Raw genomic sequence first — 19,451 nt, forward strand, 5'->3', positions numbered from 1 at the left:
TTGTTATTCACTGTCAAGTGAACAGGTGTTTCCTATTTTGACTGATTCCACCTATGTAAATCTTGCTTCATGTAGAATTTTTGGAGAGAACAGTGGTATGTGTAATCCTTTCCAAACATCTGAAATGTATGTTATGTATGACATTTTCTACAGGCCTTGGGTAGCTCATCTTCATGTATTTACAGAATGAGAAAACAGTATCCATTTATCTCAAGGTTTTTCGAGAAGTAGCCATACTAGATAACATTTAGAGTGAGATCAAAAAAGTAATATTAATGATATTTAAGAAAGTTTTTTTTAGCTTATATTAGTAAGAAAGATAAGAGACCAACCCCACTAATAAAACCAAACAATTATCCAAATGGACCTGTGAATTTAAAGTGGTTTTGATGGAAATGCAACTTCGAATCAAAAAACAGAACTCACCAAAGAACCATCGTAACTGGATAAAATTTTTGGATGCAAGAAAACTTGCCATCAAAAGTATTTATAGGATAAAACTGGTTTTCTGCAATAACGGTCTAGTACAAATGGAGGAAAAATTCAAGAACAACACATGTTACTTCCATATGACATTCAAATTAAATCTCAGCAACTACAATCGCCCAAGATTACATGTCAAGGGCTCTGATGGTAAAGTTATGTAGAATAGCAATGATAACTGTGATATTCAGGCATATTAACTTGAATTCCTCTTTAACTGTGAAGTTTCAAATTCAGATTCAGGTTCAAAAACAGAATACCCATCCATGCTCATAACATCTCCTCCACAATAGAAGAAATTACACAGACTATACAATCTCACAGTAGAGGAAATTACACAGACTATACATTCTCCAAAGGGTAGCAAGGCATCAGGGGAAGGTTTGATAATTGTTAAAATATTTAAGACTGCAGAAAGGTGCCACTTTATGAACTGAGAAATCTCCGACACCTGGGGAATGAGAAATTTCTATTCTCTGCATTGATCCATTCACTCCATAAGTAAAGTGGCAGAGTGGACATAATCAACTATCTTTTCATCTCTCTTCACTTAATAGCCTTCTTTCAAAAGGCTTCAGACTAGAAAAAAACTGGACTCACAATGTCAAGAATGTTTTAGGAAAGAATGTTCATGTCCCAAACAGATGATAATTTTTAACTGTGTTCTCTCTTACCTGAAATATATAAATAAGAAATTCATAGTGATTTTTTTAGAGTTCAAAAATTCATGATTCAGTTGAGCAAACAATTCTTCTCAAAATCCTGAAAGAAATTGCCAACTAAACTATGCCTATTATTCTGACTTTTACTGACATCACAGACACTACACACAGCAAATTTTTTACATATAGTTTTCTTGTTTCAGTTACTCTGTTTTTTATACAATGGGGCATGCTGTAGTTACTTAAATTGTGCACATCTCTTCCTATTTATTTTGTATTTTCAGTGAAGTAAATTTTCTAGTGTAAAATTATTATTATCAGGATAAAAATATAAGCCTTTGTTTTATAGATTACAAAATAGGTCGCAACATCATAAACTTGTAGACATTCTCATAAGAATAGATATATATCAGGAAGACATAAGCTGCGTAGAGAACTTGTGTCTGTTACTCAATTTGTAGTCAGAAGTATTCTTTCAGGAAGCACTTGATAATATAGAAAAAGGTAAATAGGTTAATGGAGCCTTTATCAACAACATTCGCTATGCTGTAGCTGCAGTACTCATTGCTGATAATGAAGATAATCTTCAGCAACTTATCAATGTAGTTGGAGATTTCAGCTGTAATGCAATTCATGACTGTCACGTGAACACCGGAGTCCTTTACAAATACAAATCAACTATTTGATGGTTCCTTCATACCGAGTTTAGACAACATTAATTACTTTGACACATGGCTGTGTGAAGATTAAGAGATCAGAAATGGAGACAAAATATCACATAAACTTCAAAAAAATTCTCACAAGTTCAGATCTAGACCTAATCCTTAGAGTTTGATTTGTAGGATGCTATATCTGGTCTGTACTTCTATATGGTTTTGAGAGACAGACACTAAATACAACAGCAAAAGAGATCCAAGCCTTTGAAATTTGGATTTACAGCATAATACTTAATATACCATAGACAGCAGACATAACTGCCACTGAACTGATATGATTGATACAGAAACACTGAGAATATTAACATCATTAAAAAGAAAAAAATGCACACTTGGAACATAACTTATGGAGCACTAAATACACAGCAAAAAAATGAGGTTTTGACAGGTAAGAATGTTACCAAACTATCAGTTTAATAAATGATGGTTGCAAAATACAGACATGAATTATTTATGGAAGAATAGAGAAACTGGTAGAAGATAACCTCAGGAAAGATCAGTTTGAATTCCAGAGAAATATAGGAACTCTAAGACTTACTGCTTTAATACAATCTTTGAAATTCTAAAGGTAGCAGGAGCAAAATACAGGGAGTGAAAAGTTGTATATGTCCAGAAACCAGACATTAGTTATGGGGCATGGATGGAGAGCAGTGGTTGAGAAAGGACTGAGACAGGGTTGTAGCTTACCTCAATGTTATTCTGTCCATACATAGAATAGGCAGCAAAGGACATAAAAGAAAAATTTGGAGAAGCAATTAAAATTTGGGGTATTGGGTAGCGGGCAAATAATATAGCTGGGCTTTACTTTTTGTTACGTCGTTAATGTGAAAAGTCACTTACATTGTCTGGGGTGTCACCTTCACCATTTACAAGAGCCTGAAAACTATTTTTGTGATCAGCCAGAAAGCAAGGGAGAACATACTGACCAAAATTTTGACTCTGCATGTCCACATTACTAATTATGCTTGCTGAAAGAAAATGTGCCTACCTGCTATTTACTCAGTGGGATCAGGAACATTGTCTGTGAGTAAAAGTTTGGAGTTTCATTTAATTGATATATTCAGTAAAAATTCACATGCACAAAATATATTGATATTCCTAATAATAATAATAATAATAATGATGTCCCCGTCTGAAACAGCACTATTAACAGTTCAGTTAGCAAAACATATTCATTTGGTCATTCTGGGACTTCAGAATGTTAACACTAATATACTGAAGCGTACACTGACAAAGTTTGGAAAATCCTTTGTATGTTAAGTACAGGCATGTTATGATTAAGTGGCACTAGTAGTAGTGAACAGGTGTAAGTCCTGGTACACTCAATTGCTTCTGTATCTCTCACAATGATACAGCACTTGTTTCATCTCATGGGAGAAAAAATAAAAACTTTGAAGTTTGCCAATGACCTTGTAATTATGTCAGACACAGCAAAGGACTTGGAAGAGCAGTTGAACAGAATTGATAAAGTCATAAATGGAGCATATAAGAACAGTATTAACATAAGTGAAACTGGGTAATGGAATGCAGTTAAATTAAATCAATCAGTGCTGAGGGACTTTTATTATGGAATGAGACACTAAAAGTACTAGATGAGTTTTGCAATTTGGGTAGCAGAACAGCTGATGATGGTCAAAGTAGATAGGATATAAAAAATAGGATGAAATGGAAATGAGCGTTTGGCGTCATTGGCCGGGAGGCCCCTCGCGGGGCAGGTCCGGCCGCCATATCGCAGGTCTTATTACATTCGGCGCCACATTGGGCGACCTGCACGCCGGATGGGGATGAAATGATGATGAACACAACACAACACCCAGTCCCTGAGCGGAGAAAATCTCCGACCCAGCCGGGAATCGAACCCGGGCCCAGAGGACGGCAATCCGTCACGCTGACCACAAAAAATAGGATATAAAATATAGACAAGCAATGCCAAGAAAAGCTTTTATGAAGATGAGAAATTTGTTAACATTGAATACACGCTGAGGAGTCAAAGAAACTGGTACACCTGCCTAATATCGTGTAGGGCCTCCACACAGAAGTGCCACAACACAACATGGCATGGACTCAACTAATGTCTGAAATAGTGCTGGAGGGAATTGACTCCATGAATCTTGCAGGGTTGTCCCCCTAAATCCATGACAGTACGAGTGGGTGGAGATCTCTTCTGCATGGCATGTTGCAGGGCATCCCTGATATGCTCAATAATGTTCATGTCTGGGAGTTTGGTGGCCAGCGGAAGAGCTTAAATTCAGAAGACAATTCTGGATGTGTGGGGTGTCACACTGTCCTGTTGGAACTGCCCAAGTCCATCGGAATGCAAAATGGGGATAAATGGATGCAGGTGGTCAGGTAGGATGCTTACGTGTGTGTCACCTGTCAGAGTCGCATCTAGACGTATGAGGGGTCATCCCATATCACTCCAACTGCACATGCCCCACACCATTACAGAGCCTCCACCACCTTGAATGGTCCCCTGTTGACATGCAGGGTCTGTAGATTTATGAGGTTGTCTCCATACCCATACACGTCCATCCGCTCGATACAATTTGAAACAAGACTTGTCTGTCCAGTCAACATGTTTCCAGTCATCAACAGTTTAATGGTGGTGTTGACGGGCCCAGGCGAGGCATAATCCTGTGTGTTGTGCAGTCATCCAGGATACATGAGTGGGCCTTCAGCTCCAAAAGACCATATTGATGATGTTTTGCTGAATGGTTCACACACTGACACTTGTTGATGGCCCAGCATTGAAATCTGCAGAAATTTGTGGAAGGATTGCACTTCCGGCACATTGAATGATTCTCTTCAGTCGTCGTTGGTCCCATTTTAGCAGGATCTTTTTCTGGCCGCAGAAATGTCAGAGATCTGATGTTTTACTGGATTCCTGATGTTCATGGTATACTCATGAAATGGTCATATGGGAAGATCCCCACTTCATTGCTAGCTCATAGAAGCTGTGTCACATTGCACGTGCACTGACTGTAACACCACATTTAAATTTACTTAAATCTTGATAAACTTGCGTTATAGCAGCAGTAACCAATCTAAAAACTGCACCAAACACTTGTTGTCTTTTATAGGCATTACTGACCACAATGCCATATTCTGCCTGTTTACATATCTCTGTATTTGAATATGCACACCTATACCAGTTTCTTTGCCGCTTCTGTGTAGTCTTGACTGTCAGAAAGTCTTTTCTGAAGGTATATGTCTGGAGGGTGACCTTGTATGGAAGTGCAACATGGATGAATAACAGTTGAGACTGAAAGTGAATAGAGTGTTTGGCTTGAAGACCACAAGAATAACAAAACCAACAATAATAAAACAACAACAAATACACTGAGCTGCAAAACTTAAGGATGAGATAGAGAAAGTAACATAACATATTAAATACTTAATGTAACAGATTGGAAGTGCAGAAGCATGTTGCTAGATGTATTGCAGTTATTGTGAACAGAGTAGAATGCTGGGTATCACATGACATCAGGTCAGCAAGACTATAATGCCAAATGGGGCTGACTCTGCAACAGAAACCAGTTGAAGAAATGGAAAGAGACACTGTGTGTCAATCAGTGAGCAATTACAGTGCAGTGTGGTGGTATTCTTAATTACAAAATGGCCCTGGACAAATTTGATTGGTTTCACATATGGATGAATCAACAGGAAACTAGAAAAAGGCCAAAGAGTGATGAGTGTAGCCCAGGAGTCCGATATTGCTCACTGCATTGTTTCAGATTCATGAGAAACATTCAAAACCACAGACACTGCTGCCCAAAGGCAAGGAGGTGGTTTACCATGGCTATCTACAGCAGCGTATGACCACCACATTATACAACAGGCAAGAGGGACCCATGTCAAACTGCATGCAACTGCAACCATATTTAACAGGACTGTCCACAGTGGTACTGCAACTGCATGGAGATGATCTCTTTATACAATGAAGAGTATGTTGTGTTCCACTGACACCCACACATCAGTGCTAGTGATGGTAGGAAGAGCATAGAGACTGGACCACAAAGGATTAGGGTCATGTGCCTTTCTCTAATAATAATGGAATCAGTCTGAGTAGTGATTCTGGATGCACTCTCATATGGTGAGTGTTCAGACTTTACAAATTGGGGTAGGCATAATGTTACATGGGCATACTGGCCCCCAAATCTTTGAACACAGTGGACTCACAAATCAGTGTTATTGCAAAACTGTAACTCTTTCCCATGTGGCTCTTTCAGGGGTACATTCAGCCATGAATTCATTCATGTAGAGGACAATGTGCAAATACAAAACTGCACGAGTGGGGGAGCTCTTGGTACAAGAGGATTTATTGTGAATGGGCTGGTCTGTACATTCTCTCCATCTTAAATCCCATTAAACAAATGTGGGATTTATTGGGAAGACATATTTTAACATATCCGAGTGCACAAATCACCATCCAGTTGTTGTCAGACACACTGGTAGAGAAATGGAACATCCTACCACTGTTTACCAACCTAGTGGTCAGCATCAGAGCATGTTGCAGAGCATGCATTGCTGTCTGTAAACATCACACACCCTATTAAAGAACATCTTTTGTAATATTCAGGGTACTATAAAAAATAGTGGGGACTTCAGTGTAGTTATTGTCTCTGACTAAAAGTGTCATTTCTGTTTATCCTATAGCATTTTGTTTTTCAGTTACTTACTGCACTATACTGTAGCAGTTCTTTCTATATATCATCAAAATTTCGTCAAGCTATGTGACTTGACAGTGACACATGATGAAACAGTTATTTCCATCTTTAAGTTTTGCACACCAGTGTATATATTTCTACAGTTGATAATGGAAGCGAAGATCAAGGGTAAAAGAAGAAAAAGGCAAACACGAATATATTGGCTATCTAACATAAAGCAGTGGACAAGATTATCAACTCCAGGTCAACTACTGCATACTGTGTTTCATAGACTAAAGTTGCATCATGTTGTCACTAACATCCATTAGTGAATAACCAGAAGAAGTAGAAGAAGACAAAGAAGAAGCAGTAGAAGAAAAAACTGACACTGCATGCTAAAAAACTAATGACAGGAGCTAAACAGTCCTCAAATATTCACATGATAGTATGTTTTGTGAGAGAATATGCCTTAGAATCTGTTTCCTTCCCAATAAATTCATAGTCCAACGGCCAAAGAAGATAGATCATATGGAACTCATGATGAATTTTGATTTGTGTGGTATCATTATGATTATTCATCTGAAAACCTGATCTATTTGTGCATGCAGAAATGAAGTCATTTCTGGAACAAAAATAACAGAAGGAATAAAGGAAGGTAACCACTCACTTTGTTGTTGAGGGTTTTGCAGTTGACAGGCACATCAACAAAGATTGTAGATGGTGCTGATCTTTTAGTCAATGACCCTGTGGACTATCTTGCTAGTTAGCACAAAGCATTCTCTCTCTCTCTCTCTCTCACACACACACACACACACACACACACACACACACACACACACACACACACTCACACACAACTCCATTGTTCTGGTCAGCTATGTTATGTTACACATGCAGGATGAATATGAATAAAACTAACAAACAACAGGGAAGGATTCCTGACTGGAAATGAGGAAAAATGTCCTATGTTGGTAGATGGCACTGATGAATGAAAGTTCCTCTTACCATGTGTTCCTTTTGTGCTTAAGACTGTGTGACTGATGTAGCATACAGTAAGCAGTGGAACAGTTTATCAGTAAAGAGGACTGATGACATAAATTCCACAATTGTGATAGTCTGGTGCAAAAACCATCAACAAAATTCTTCCTATAGTAAGAAAGCCACTGCTGATAATCCTTGCACTCATTGCAGGTGACAGGGATAGTAACAGTTGTCATGCAGGATGCACATAATCATATTTTAGCTTACACCATGTTGGCTGGGAACTTTCCTGGAGCTCGTATCCGAGTTCATCTCAATATCTTGTAGAACCTGAGCCTTCAAATGTGGTGTATGCACAGTCTGCTGTCTTCCTGTATGTTTGTCTGTCTGAAAGGACCCATGATCACACAAACACCCAAAAAGACCTTGAAATGTTGTGTGATGTGGTTGGTGTCTGTGAGGGTACTTGTTTTGGCATAGCTGTGCTGCCTCTTGACTGATTCCATCTGCTTGGCCATATACAGACTCCATCTTGGCTTGTTCCTGACATGAATACTGGACCATTTTGCTGCTTACAGTATGCTGCATCAGTCAAATGGCCTGCAACACACAAGGGACACCCTGCAAATTTTCAGAGGAACTTTCATTCGTGAGCACCATCTACCTTGGCAACAATACATTTATGGGCACATGTACATATGACCTTTTTTCTTCCATTTCCAGGTAGAAATCAGTCGCTGCAGTTTGTTGTTTTTTTTTTTTTTAAATGTTCACCCTACATAATACAGACACTCATATTTGTTGTCAAAACAGGTAATTGTGCCATGACACTACTATCATTGAAACTGCAACTCCAGGAAGGATACCAAATACTAAAGTTTCAGTTATTGTGCATATAGTGTATAGTAGACAGAATACATGAATAAATTTGTTAGTGATTTGGGGGTATATAGTGTGTGAGATTTAATACATAGAACTGCTACCTTGGGTAGTGATAAGGACTCTAACCTGGCTGGGCATGCAGATTACTGTGGCTGGTGATTGGTGGCACACTAGTTTCTTGGCCTCCCATGGTCTTATAATTTCAATAAGTTTGGGATCTCAAGAATATGCTGACCCATAATGATGATGACATTTGCTGTCTGGCAACATTTATTTTACTTGGAGCTTCCACACATGGGAATGTCCATCATGATGTGGTATGCAGAACTCACCTGAAAATATAATGTGGGTGCCGCTCCTGTGTCCAGAGTTGTCATTAGGTGCACGACTGTCAGTGCACCTCTCTTTTCTGATGTATCAAGGGAAGTTGCAACAGTGGTCGCCTGCTGACAGACTAAGCCTTCAGATGTCATACTATTCTCCATTTGGGAAATTACCTTGCTGCAAAGAAGCCCTTTTCTGACTAGAGGTATGTGAATTGGCTGAACAATCTTGCAGAGCTGAATGATCAACATGTCTGTCCTATTGGACACTAGTCACATGGGCAGTGACATCCACATGGTGTTGAGTTTGGCCTTCCTGAAACCATTTATTCCATATTCATGACAGTTGTTTAGCCTTGACCAACACAATCAGAAGTATCCCACAATGATAAGCTGCAGACTCTGTAGGTTATGATCCTCCTGCTGTTGAAATCTTATATGTGCTGGTAGACATTTCTCATGTTAAATGAGGTATAACAACAATCAACATGCATTTCCTATTGCTGAATGAGAAAACCACAGAGTAATCTTCTGTCATGGTCAGAAAGCAGATGGCTTTTCTCTTATGTACTTCATGGGTTGCACTGAAATGCTAATCGTTTGGATATCCTAGGTGCATGAAACCTTCATGATGTTGAAGTCATAATGGCCAGCACTGTGTATATCTCCTGCCTCCTGTTCCTTCTTATTTGCCTGTCTGAGTTTTAAAGCACACTTCTTCAAGGTGGCTTGAATGATCAGTTCAGGAAAAATGATAAACGATTTATGGTGAACCAAAGATTTTATAACTACAGGAACTAAAATTTAGACTTTTCTTATAAAACTGTTTCAAATTCTTCCTAGTGTTATTTATATATCTACACTGAGTTCATCTGATTGTCTTTGTTTGTTTAATATGTAGTCTTAAAGAATAAATTTGATAGGATCTTGTTTTCTACATCTTTCAGTGTGTTTTGGAAGTTCATTGTATGATTTTATTACCAGAAAAAATACACTTGCTATAGTTTCCAGAATGGTTTTTGTGCTATAAATAATTTTTATCTGCATCTTATTTCATGAACAATTTTCTATGTGCTTGTTAAGAGGTTCAGTTACCAGTCATTGCTATGAAATTTATAATGTCCATAAGTGAACAAATATAATGTAGAAAGGACTATGACTTCAGGCATGCTTTTAAGGCTAGTCAAAAAACTATTCACATGTTGGGAAAATATTATCAAAATGTGTGTGAAATCTTATGGGAATATTATCATTAGGACTTTTTTTAATTTTATCTACTAGAATGGAAAATTTTAGTTTTTGTTGTTGTTTTTTCAGGTTCAATAGCTTAAAATTATCAGTCACAAAAATTTATGCTACCATTTACACAAAGAACAAAATTACATTTAAATCCACCATTTTTATATATTTTTTTATCTTTTTCCAGGTCTCTCAATCTCAGTGCAGCTCAGAAAACCTGAAATGATGTTATTTTCTGATTTATCAGAGCATAGTGGCCATGCTCTACTGTTACAGGCTGAATTTCTTCTGGATTACAGCATTCATCCTGGCCGGCATTCATTAGTTTGTACATTGGCTGGTCTAAAAATTTTGTCTAAGCTCCAAGGTCACAGCAGGCAACCACCCCTCATGGTACAGAAACTATTAAACTTTTATAATATAACTGTATGATTCTGAATTATATAGAAAACTCAAAAGTTTTGTTATTCTGAATTTTGATTTTGTAGTTGTAAAATTCAAACAGTTGTTTGTCAAAATTAAACTGCAAAAATTTTATTTCAGTTGTAAATAACATTAACCTACATAGTGCAGCTACAACAAGATAGATGTAAAGGGTGAGCACAAAGTCTTGCCGTGATTATAACAATTTATTGCAGAATAACCATCTGACATAATAATTTACATTTGATGCTGTTACATAGGTTAGTGTTACTATTTTTTTTAAGACCACTTACATTAGTAAACCTCAACGTGTGCTCCCTTGGTAACTCAGAGAATATCGAGGCGATATTCCAGTTCCCACAAGGTGTTTCGTATTATGTGTTCTGTCACAGTACCCACAGCAGCTTGTATCCTAGCGTTCAGTTCATTGTCATCAGCACCTGGTGTGATGAAGACTCTGTCCTTGATGTAGCCCCAGAATAAAAGTCAAGGAGCGTAATGTCTGGAGAGCGGGGTGGCCGGGGTGTTGGATCATTACTTCCAATCCACCAATCTGGAAATGTTTTATCCAGGAAGCCATGCACTATCAAAGTCCAGTGGGGGGGGGGGGGGGGGGGGGGGTGCTCCATTTTGCTGGAAAAGTATTCAGGGTTGATATTCTTCCAACTGTGGGACAATGAACTGCTGCAAAACGTCTAAGCAAATGTTAGCGGTAATGGATTTTTCCATGAAGAAAAACAGTCCAAAAACCTTGTTATGCATCAGGCCACACCAAACATTCACTTTTTTGCTGTCTTGCTGTAACTGTACAGTAGCATGTGGAGACTCTGAACCCCATATACAGACATTACATGTATTTAACATTCCACTGACATGAAAGGTGGATTCGTTGGTAAAGCATATTTGATTTAAGTAATTGTTAGCACCATCAATCCTGTTGAGAATGTCAGTTGCAAATTCAGCGTGTGTCAGCAAATCATTCGGTTGCAAGGCCTGCACAATTTGCACTTGGTAAGCATGCAACCTAAGCCTTTCACGAAGAATCTTCACCACACTTGGTTGCGGTATTTGAAGTTCAAGTTATTTATTTTTATTTTATTTAGCATTTAGAACTTTATATCTAAGCCATTGATCCAATCCACCACTTTGGAAGTAACCAGGTTTGAATCCACTAGATTTCCAGGGAAGGCACAGAGGGGGCAGTCCACTGCTATATGATTCATTGTTTGTGGAACATCAGCATAGTCACAGTATAGGGAATCTACCCAACCCCATTTATGAAAAATCAAAGCACTTCTTCCCACACAACATCATGGCCGTTTTACATGCTGGTTTATGGGACTTCAACCTGGATGATTCTAGCTGTCTCACATCTTCGTGAATTGCGAGTGACGAGTTATTCAGAATTCTTGACCACAGATGACCAAGGTGTTTTTGTCTTCTGATGTGAGGAAGTGGTATGTTACACAACATAGGCAGCCGTTGGACTGGAGTAGCAAGTAATGTTCCAGATATGATATGCATAGTGTGACGAAGTTGAACGTCCACAAGGTGAGTATGGCACCTATTAAGCCATACTGCGGAGCAGTACTCTGCTGAGGAATAGACGAGTGCTAGAGCAGATGTTCTCAATGTGTTGGCATCAGCTCCCCATGATGTACCAGATAGACACTGAAGAAGGTTATTACGGCTCTTCAGTTTTGCAGCAGATTTACGTAATTGGGCTTTATATGTTAGGGTCATTTCCAAAGTCATACCCTGATATGTTGGTGTGGCATTGAACCGTAATGCTTCCCCTCAAAAATTGTGTCTTCGTTGGTAATTCGAGAGCCTATTGTCCAGGTGAAAAGTAGATACCTCACTTTTGTGAGGGTTTGGTTTCAAGTGCCATTTCTTAAAGCATTCATCCAGGAGTACAAGGTCTTGGTTGAGGACATTCTCTGCTTCTGCAAAATTAGTGTGTTGAACATGGAGGTTGATATCATCCATATATATATGAATTTGCAGTAGAGTGTGTTACGCAGATCATGAGTATATAAATTGGAAAGTGCTGCAGAGAGGACCGAGCCTTGTGGTAGGCCACTGCTCAATTTGCAGAATTGGCTTCGGCTGTTTTCTGAGTAAACTTGGATGAGTCTGTTACTTATCATATTTTCAATTAAAGTTGATATCTTCACACAGGGGACCACCTTGATCAGTTTTAATAAAAGACCTTCGTTCCAAATGGTGTCGTACACTGCTGTGAGATCAAGGAAGACAGAGATGCTCTTCAACTTCTTCTCAAAACCAGCTTCCACAAAAGTGGTCAGTGAAAGGACTTGATCACTGCAATCATGACGAGGGTGGAATCCTGCTTATTCAACTGGAATTAACTCTTCGATTGCTGGTGCTATTCTGTTCAATATCAGCTTGTACATGACAGAATATCAGCTTGTACATGACAGAAAGCAAGTCTATTGGTTGATAACTTTGAGGTAAGTATGGATGTTTTCCTGGCTTCAAGAGAGTAATGATTTTGGTCTTCTTGAATATTGTGGGTAACTTCCCTGATTCCAGTATGCTTCTAAAAAACAATGCCAACCATTGTTTTGTAGCCGAGCCACAGTTCTTTAGTAATTCTGGATAAATCTCATCTAATCCTGCTACTTTTGCGTTCTGAAGGAAGTGTAAACCTTGTTCAACTTCTTGTATGGAGAAAGGTCATGAATATACATCATGAGGTTGAGTTGTCTGCTTGGTTTACCTGAGTTTGGATTTTACTAGTCTGCTGAGCTTCTTATCGTTTGGCATTCTAGAGGTATCAACAAGATGGTTAGCTACTGCATTAACATTGACAGGTGTGGTCTTCATTGATTGTATGGAAGCAGAATCTAGTTTCCGTATCAGTGACCAGGCCTTCCTGCTGGAATGACTGAAGTTTAAATTTTCAACAGTATTTGTCCACCTGTCTCTCCTAGCATTGTCCAGAGATTGTAATAGTTCAGATGCTTTCTCTTTGCTGCTGTTTTCATCAAACTCTTCTCTTAATCTGTTGGTCTCCTCATTCCAACCTGGTATGTATTCCTTGCAGAAACCTCTTGAGATAGTTTTTTTGGTTGCTTATGTAGTTCTCAGGTACTGCTTGAATCCACTGGATGTTAGCATCAGTGTAGTTGGTATAAATCTTCCAATCTGCCTTTTGGAAATTCCATCGAGGTCTTGGTGTGGAATGCATAACTGGTAATTGGAATCCAATTTTGTATATTACTGGCCTGCGTTGGCTATGGGGGCAATCTTGAAGCACTTGTCTCCAAACTTGAGGGACTGGTGTTATTAAGCCAGGGGTGACGAAACATAGATCTGGTGTGTAATCTTGCTTCCAGCAGGCTGAGTGAAAAGTACCCCTGTCTTTAGGGTCATGGACTTGAGTCAGATTGTTTACTTCAGCCCATTCTACCAACTTAATGCCATTATTGTCATTCTGATAGTAACCCCAAGATGTATGATGATAGCTAAAATCCCCTATTATAATATCTTCACTCATGGGGACAACAGCTATAGGATCAGGCCCGCATGAGGAAGGAGGTTTGTCGATGTTTGTAATCACCATATACTCTATTTGTACAGATGTGGCAAAGAAAGAATGGTATTCAGAGGTTGGGATTATGTTGTACTGACATATGTCATTTTTAATATATGTGAAAATTCCATACTGGACATGGTGATGTGTTGCCAATATTTTATACCCAGGAACTCTACCTCGAGCTAACAGCTGTTTGTCACTTTCAGTGTGTGTTTCTTGCAGTACTAGAATGTCCACTTTGTGTTCCTCTAAGATCTTAGTGATGTAATCACTCTTGGCTCTACTGATGCCTTCGATGTTTAATTGGCATATAGTTAGTTGAGGGCCTATTTTTCATGTTTGGAACTGTACGTCCTTAGAAGGACTATTTAGTGTTTTCATCTCATCATTGCCATGAGGCCCAAAGGGGCCATACAGTGGTATCTTGATCATTGTTGCCTACTTAGCACCACCCGGGGGTCATGTGTAGGGTACTTTAAGGTTAAACCTACGGGCGTAAAGCAACATTCAAGCCCCGAAGTTCAAGTGATGCTTGACGAGTTGATTCAGACGGACTCCGTTGAAACGATTGCCGAACATTATCAACAGTTGCATCACTCAAACAAAGCCTGCCACTTTGAGGATGATATTCAATGCTGCCTGTTTTGTTAAACTTTACATACCATAGCTTTATTAATTTAACGCCAGGAGGGCTGCATCCATAAGAAGCCCAAAATTTACGCTGAACACTGATGGGCGATTTCATTTTTTGTGCTTTCTCCTGCTTCAACATCATTTTGCCAGCAACTAATTTGACCTAACAGACCGCGTCAGTGTTCTGGAGCACTATTGCCATCTATTGGTGACAACAACTAGTAACACATCCTATGTATCGTCATCAAATGTAACTTATTATGTCAAACGGTTATTCTGTTATAAATTTTTATAATCAGGGCAAGACTTTGTGCTCACCCTGTATATCTGAATAAAAAGCTTTCAGCATATAGTCATATCTCTTCGCTGTACAGCAAATTAATAACTGCAGGTACAACAAATTAATAGTGTCATCTGACATCAGCTTTACTTCTGGGTTGGCAAGATGTCTGTATTACCCAAAAGTAAAAATCATAATGCACCTAGCAGCTAAGATATTAGCCCTAAATATGGAGACAATTCCATATGAATAGTAACAACCAGATTGTAGAAGACTTGAATACACATGAATAAAGAGTCACATTATAATTAAATCATGAAATAGTTCTATTATATATTCATAACTGTGTAATTATTAGTATATTTTACCCTGTTTTGGTATATGAGAAGGTGCTGTTGTTTGAAAGTTGTTTAATACATTGTAATTAGCATGTAATTGGTTGTATTTCATCAGTTCAGGTTCAGTTGATGGGATCATATAATTAATTTTATCACAGTAAGAACCTCATATAACACCCTCTCCCTCTGATTACCCATCCATCCACCTGCCATCCAAATTATATAGTGTTTTACAATAGTAGCTGAAAATATACTTTTAAGCACTGCTTGGGTATTCTGTAGGCACTATAACAAGATGAAAAAGCTCTAATTCTACTCACCTATCAATACAAAGTAAGCTATGAAATGAAAGTGATCTCCTCAGATTCCTCCGGCCACGTGCCAGATGACAGGGTCCTCTGCATAAAGAGTAAGTCTAACAGCTTAAAAAAAAATGAAACAGCCACAAGATATATTCTGACACACCAAATGATGCACATACTACATGCCATAAAGGAAACAAAACCATTGGAAAAGTAGCATGGCAACATTGCATGGACTTAATGTTCATTCATCAAAACATACAAACAATAAAAAATAAAGTACAACAATTTGAAGTTCAGCTCCAGTCTTTGAACTGCACAGTAGTTTATGTCACTAAGCACTGTTGTAGAAAAATAGTAATCAAACGTGCAGTATTAAAGCTGTATGAAAGGACAGACTTACTGTAGGACTACTTCAAAGAGTGGAGGATCATGCATTTATATAAGAAAAGGAGCAAAGTTGAAATCAAGACATGACCTTAGTACAGTAAGTGAGGACAAACACTTTGAAATATCAGCTACTGCTTGATATCACCAAGAAATTAATCATTTTATGCATCTGTCAATCTCCAAGGGGTAATGTGGCGTCTTTTTCAATAAATTAACAGAAGTTCTAGATAAAGTGTCAGCTACAAAAGTCAACACAATTAGTGCTGGTGACATAAACACAGATGTCATAACTGAAACTAATATGACCCTCATAAATATCCTTCAGAGTTTTGGTGTGTTCCTGTTGGTTAATAGTGCACAAGGGTCACTACAATAACTGAATCAGTAACTGAACATGTGGTCACTACTACAGACAGGGAAATGTGTGATGTAGCTGTAAAAGATCTTGAAATATCATGCAGTTTCTTCCGAATAATAACAGTAAAACTGGACATTAAAAAAGTTCTCTAAACTGTAGTCCTGTAAAAGACATATACCAGAAATACAAATACAATATTTTTCAGAAAAACTAGCAAACAAAAGCTGAGATAAAGTTTATAGAGAAAACAATGTAAATGTGAAATTCTCTAAATTCTCAACCGTATTTCAATTCAGTTTTGAAAAAACTTTTCCAAACATACCCATAGCAGTATCAGTGTCTCCCAAAAGCAAATGGATGACAGCAGATATTAAGAAGACTTCCCAAGCACTTCAGCACTCAGCTTCTTGAAAGAGAGTCATAATGTTCCAGAGTTGTTAAATTTCTGTCATAGTTACAAGAAGATTAATGTAAAACTGCATATGTGGTACAACTTAAAGATTTTGCTCACGCAATTCTTTATTAAGTGTGATGAATTTCAAAATTTCAGTATCAGACTGAAGCTGTGGAATGAAGTGCACAAAAAATTAACAATAGCAAATATGAAGACCAGTAGATTATGCTAGCATTAATGATGGAAAGCAAGTCAAAGAGTAACTTTACAAACAATGATACATTGCAATTAATTACATGTCAAAACCTCATGAACAACTTGACAAAGATACATTTCTGCTACTTCTATGGAGGAGAAAGTCATGTACTGACAGCATGGAAAGTGCATTGTTAGGTAACATTGTGAGCAACGGTACAGAGGTAGTCATTAGTCAATAATCAGAACAGAAGACATATTTGCAACCCATAACTGGTGTGATAGAGAATAAACATAAAACCACTATAAATAAGAAATAAAATACAAGCTGTGAAGGAATAAGTTTACAACTATCACTAAATATAATGTTAAGTTAGTATCACCCAATGTAGTCATATTACAATAGACAGACATATAATAAATGAAATATAACACAATCATTTAGGTGAGCCCAGATTAGTGGCAACAACTTGAAATAAAAGAGAATTATTATACAATAAAAGACATTTATAATTTTTTAAACTTAATGCTATAGCATAACTTTAAAACTGTTCAGCTGTTTTCGGTTAACAACCATCACAAAATGAAATGTTATTTGAGTATGATGAACTGTAATCATTACATTAGTCAAAAAAATAATGGATGACATACAATATAACTATTTAGGTAAGCTTATATGAGTGACAACAATTTGAAATAAAACAGAAGCTAATAGTAAAATTCTTCTTTATTTTATATTAAAAAAATGTAAATGTATAATATGAGAATGCATAATAGCTCAGCATGAAGTAGATATGTGAGGACACCAATAAATATTTTAGCATATTATGGTTGAAGATGTAAGGTTAGGATCACTGGTTGCTAAAACTGATGCCTAGGCAGTCAAAAGGCTGAAATAGTGGTCATACTATCTTGGAATTAATGGATTCTATTTGGACATATAGCTGTATGGGATGCAGTGTGAACATGTGTAGCAGTATAGAAATATGGAGCTATATATAACAAAATGAGCTCTTTGAACCTGTATATGTACATTACATTGTGGTTAAGTTTACAAAAGTTAAATGATTGTGTTTTCTTCTAATTGAAAGAGCTTAACACTTAATAAAGATCTGTGCGATCAAGACCTCTCTGTATTTAAAAGATGTGCTAAATTTGAATGGTTGCCTACCTCTGCCATAGATGTATTTCTCTGTCAAGTAATGTGAAGTGCTGATTGCTGTATAAAAGTAATTCAATGACAAAGTAATACACAATGCAGACAATAAAATCAAAGCTGTCTGGGACGTCATAAAAAAAGGAAACATGGTGATACAAACAAACTCATAACAACATGCTGGAAGGGGAGGGGGATCCTTTGATCCATGGATAGAGGTCAACAGGCAGAATCCATATTTCTAGAACTCCCAAAACCATTTGACACGGTACCCTCCTGGCAGACTTTTAAGGAAGATATGAGCACATGGAATAGTTTCATATATATGTGCGGGGCTGGAGGATGTCTTAAGTATTAGAACCTAGTACATTGCCCTTGATACCAAGTGTTCGTCAGAGACACAGGTACCATCTGGAGTGCCCCAAGGAAGTGTGAGAGGACTACACTTATTCTCTATATACATAAATGATCTGATGGTCAGGACGAGGAGCTATCTACAGGTATTATTTTGCTGATGATACTGTGGTGTTCAGGAAAGTGTCATTGTTGAGTGAATATAGGAGCATAAGGGATGTCTTGCCCAACATTTCTAGTTTGTTTAATGAATGGTATATCAGGAGAAGTGTTGGTCACAATATGCTATGCTGAGGAACTCTCTTGTTAATGTATTTTGGTTCTAATGAGGGTTTAAGTATAGAAAATGGAGATAGTAGGGAAAACAACCCCACAATATTTTAACATAGCATTAGTAGTGTGTTGCTTTGTACAGTCACATTGGTTAAATATCTAGATGCCATGTTTCAAAGCAATATAAAATGGAACGAGCACATAAGGATGGCAGCAGGGAAGGTAAATGGTCAACTTCAGTTTATTGGGAGAATTTTAGGAATGTGTGGTTCATCTGGAAAGGAACCCTTCCTTGAGTACCACTTAAATGTTTGAGATGATCAGGAGGTTAGATTAAAGGGAAACATCAAAGCAATTCAGAGGCAGACTGCTAAATTTCTTACTGGTAGGTTTGATTAACAAGCGAGTATTATGGAGATACTTTGTGATCTCAAATTAGAATCACTGAAGGGAAAACTACATTCTATTCACAGAACACTATAGAGAATATTTGGTGAACTGGCAGTTGAAGTTAACTCAAGAATAATTATACAGCCACCATCAAACATTTTGAAAAAGGACTATGACAATATGGTAAGAAAAATTAGGTCTTGTATGGAGGCATATAGACTGTCATTTTTCCCTCACTCTGTTTACAAGTGGAACAGGAAAGGAAATGACATGTAGTGGTACAAGGCACACTCTCCACACACACCACCTTACAAATTATGTGACTGAGCATTTTTCAGATACTGGAGAGGAGGTCAACAAAAATTCCTGATAATAATTGTAACAACTGTAAATAATTATGCACTAAGTACAATGATGTTACTCCCAACCATAGGTCATGAAGTCAGTAATCTGTACAAGAACTAAAAACTG

At 37.7% G+C, this 19,451-nt stretch overlaps 1 protein-coding gene across 1 annotated transcript in view; it reads left to right on the forward strand.

The window, feature by feature from the left end:
- LOC124555746 (vacuolar protein sorting-associated protein 13A-like) overlaps positions 1–19,451 on the forward strand; it is a 689,798-nt gene that overhangs the window by 302,348 nt on the left and 367,999 nt on the right. Inside the window, exon 29 of the mRNA XM_047129770.1 lies at positions 10,120–10,325. Within this exon, the coding sequence (XP_046985726.1) occupies positions 10,120–10,325 (206 nt within the window). The remainder of the gene's footprint in view (positions 1–10,119; positions 10,326–19,451) is intronic.

This window comes from Schistocerca americana, chromosome X, assembly GCF_021461395.2.
Source record: "Schistocerca americana isolate TAMUIC-IGC-003095 chromosome X, iqSchAmer2.1, whole genome shotgun sequence".
Taxonomy (NCBI): Eukaryota; Metazoa; Arthropoda; class Insecta; order Orthoptera; family Acrididae; genus Schistocerca; species Schistocerca americana.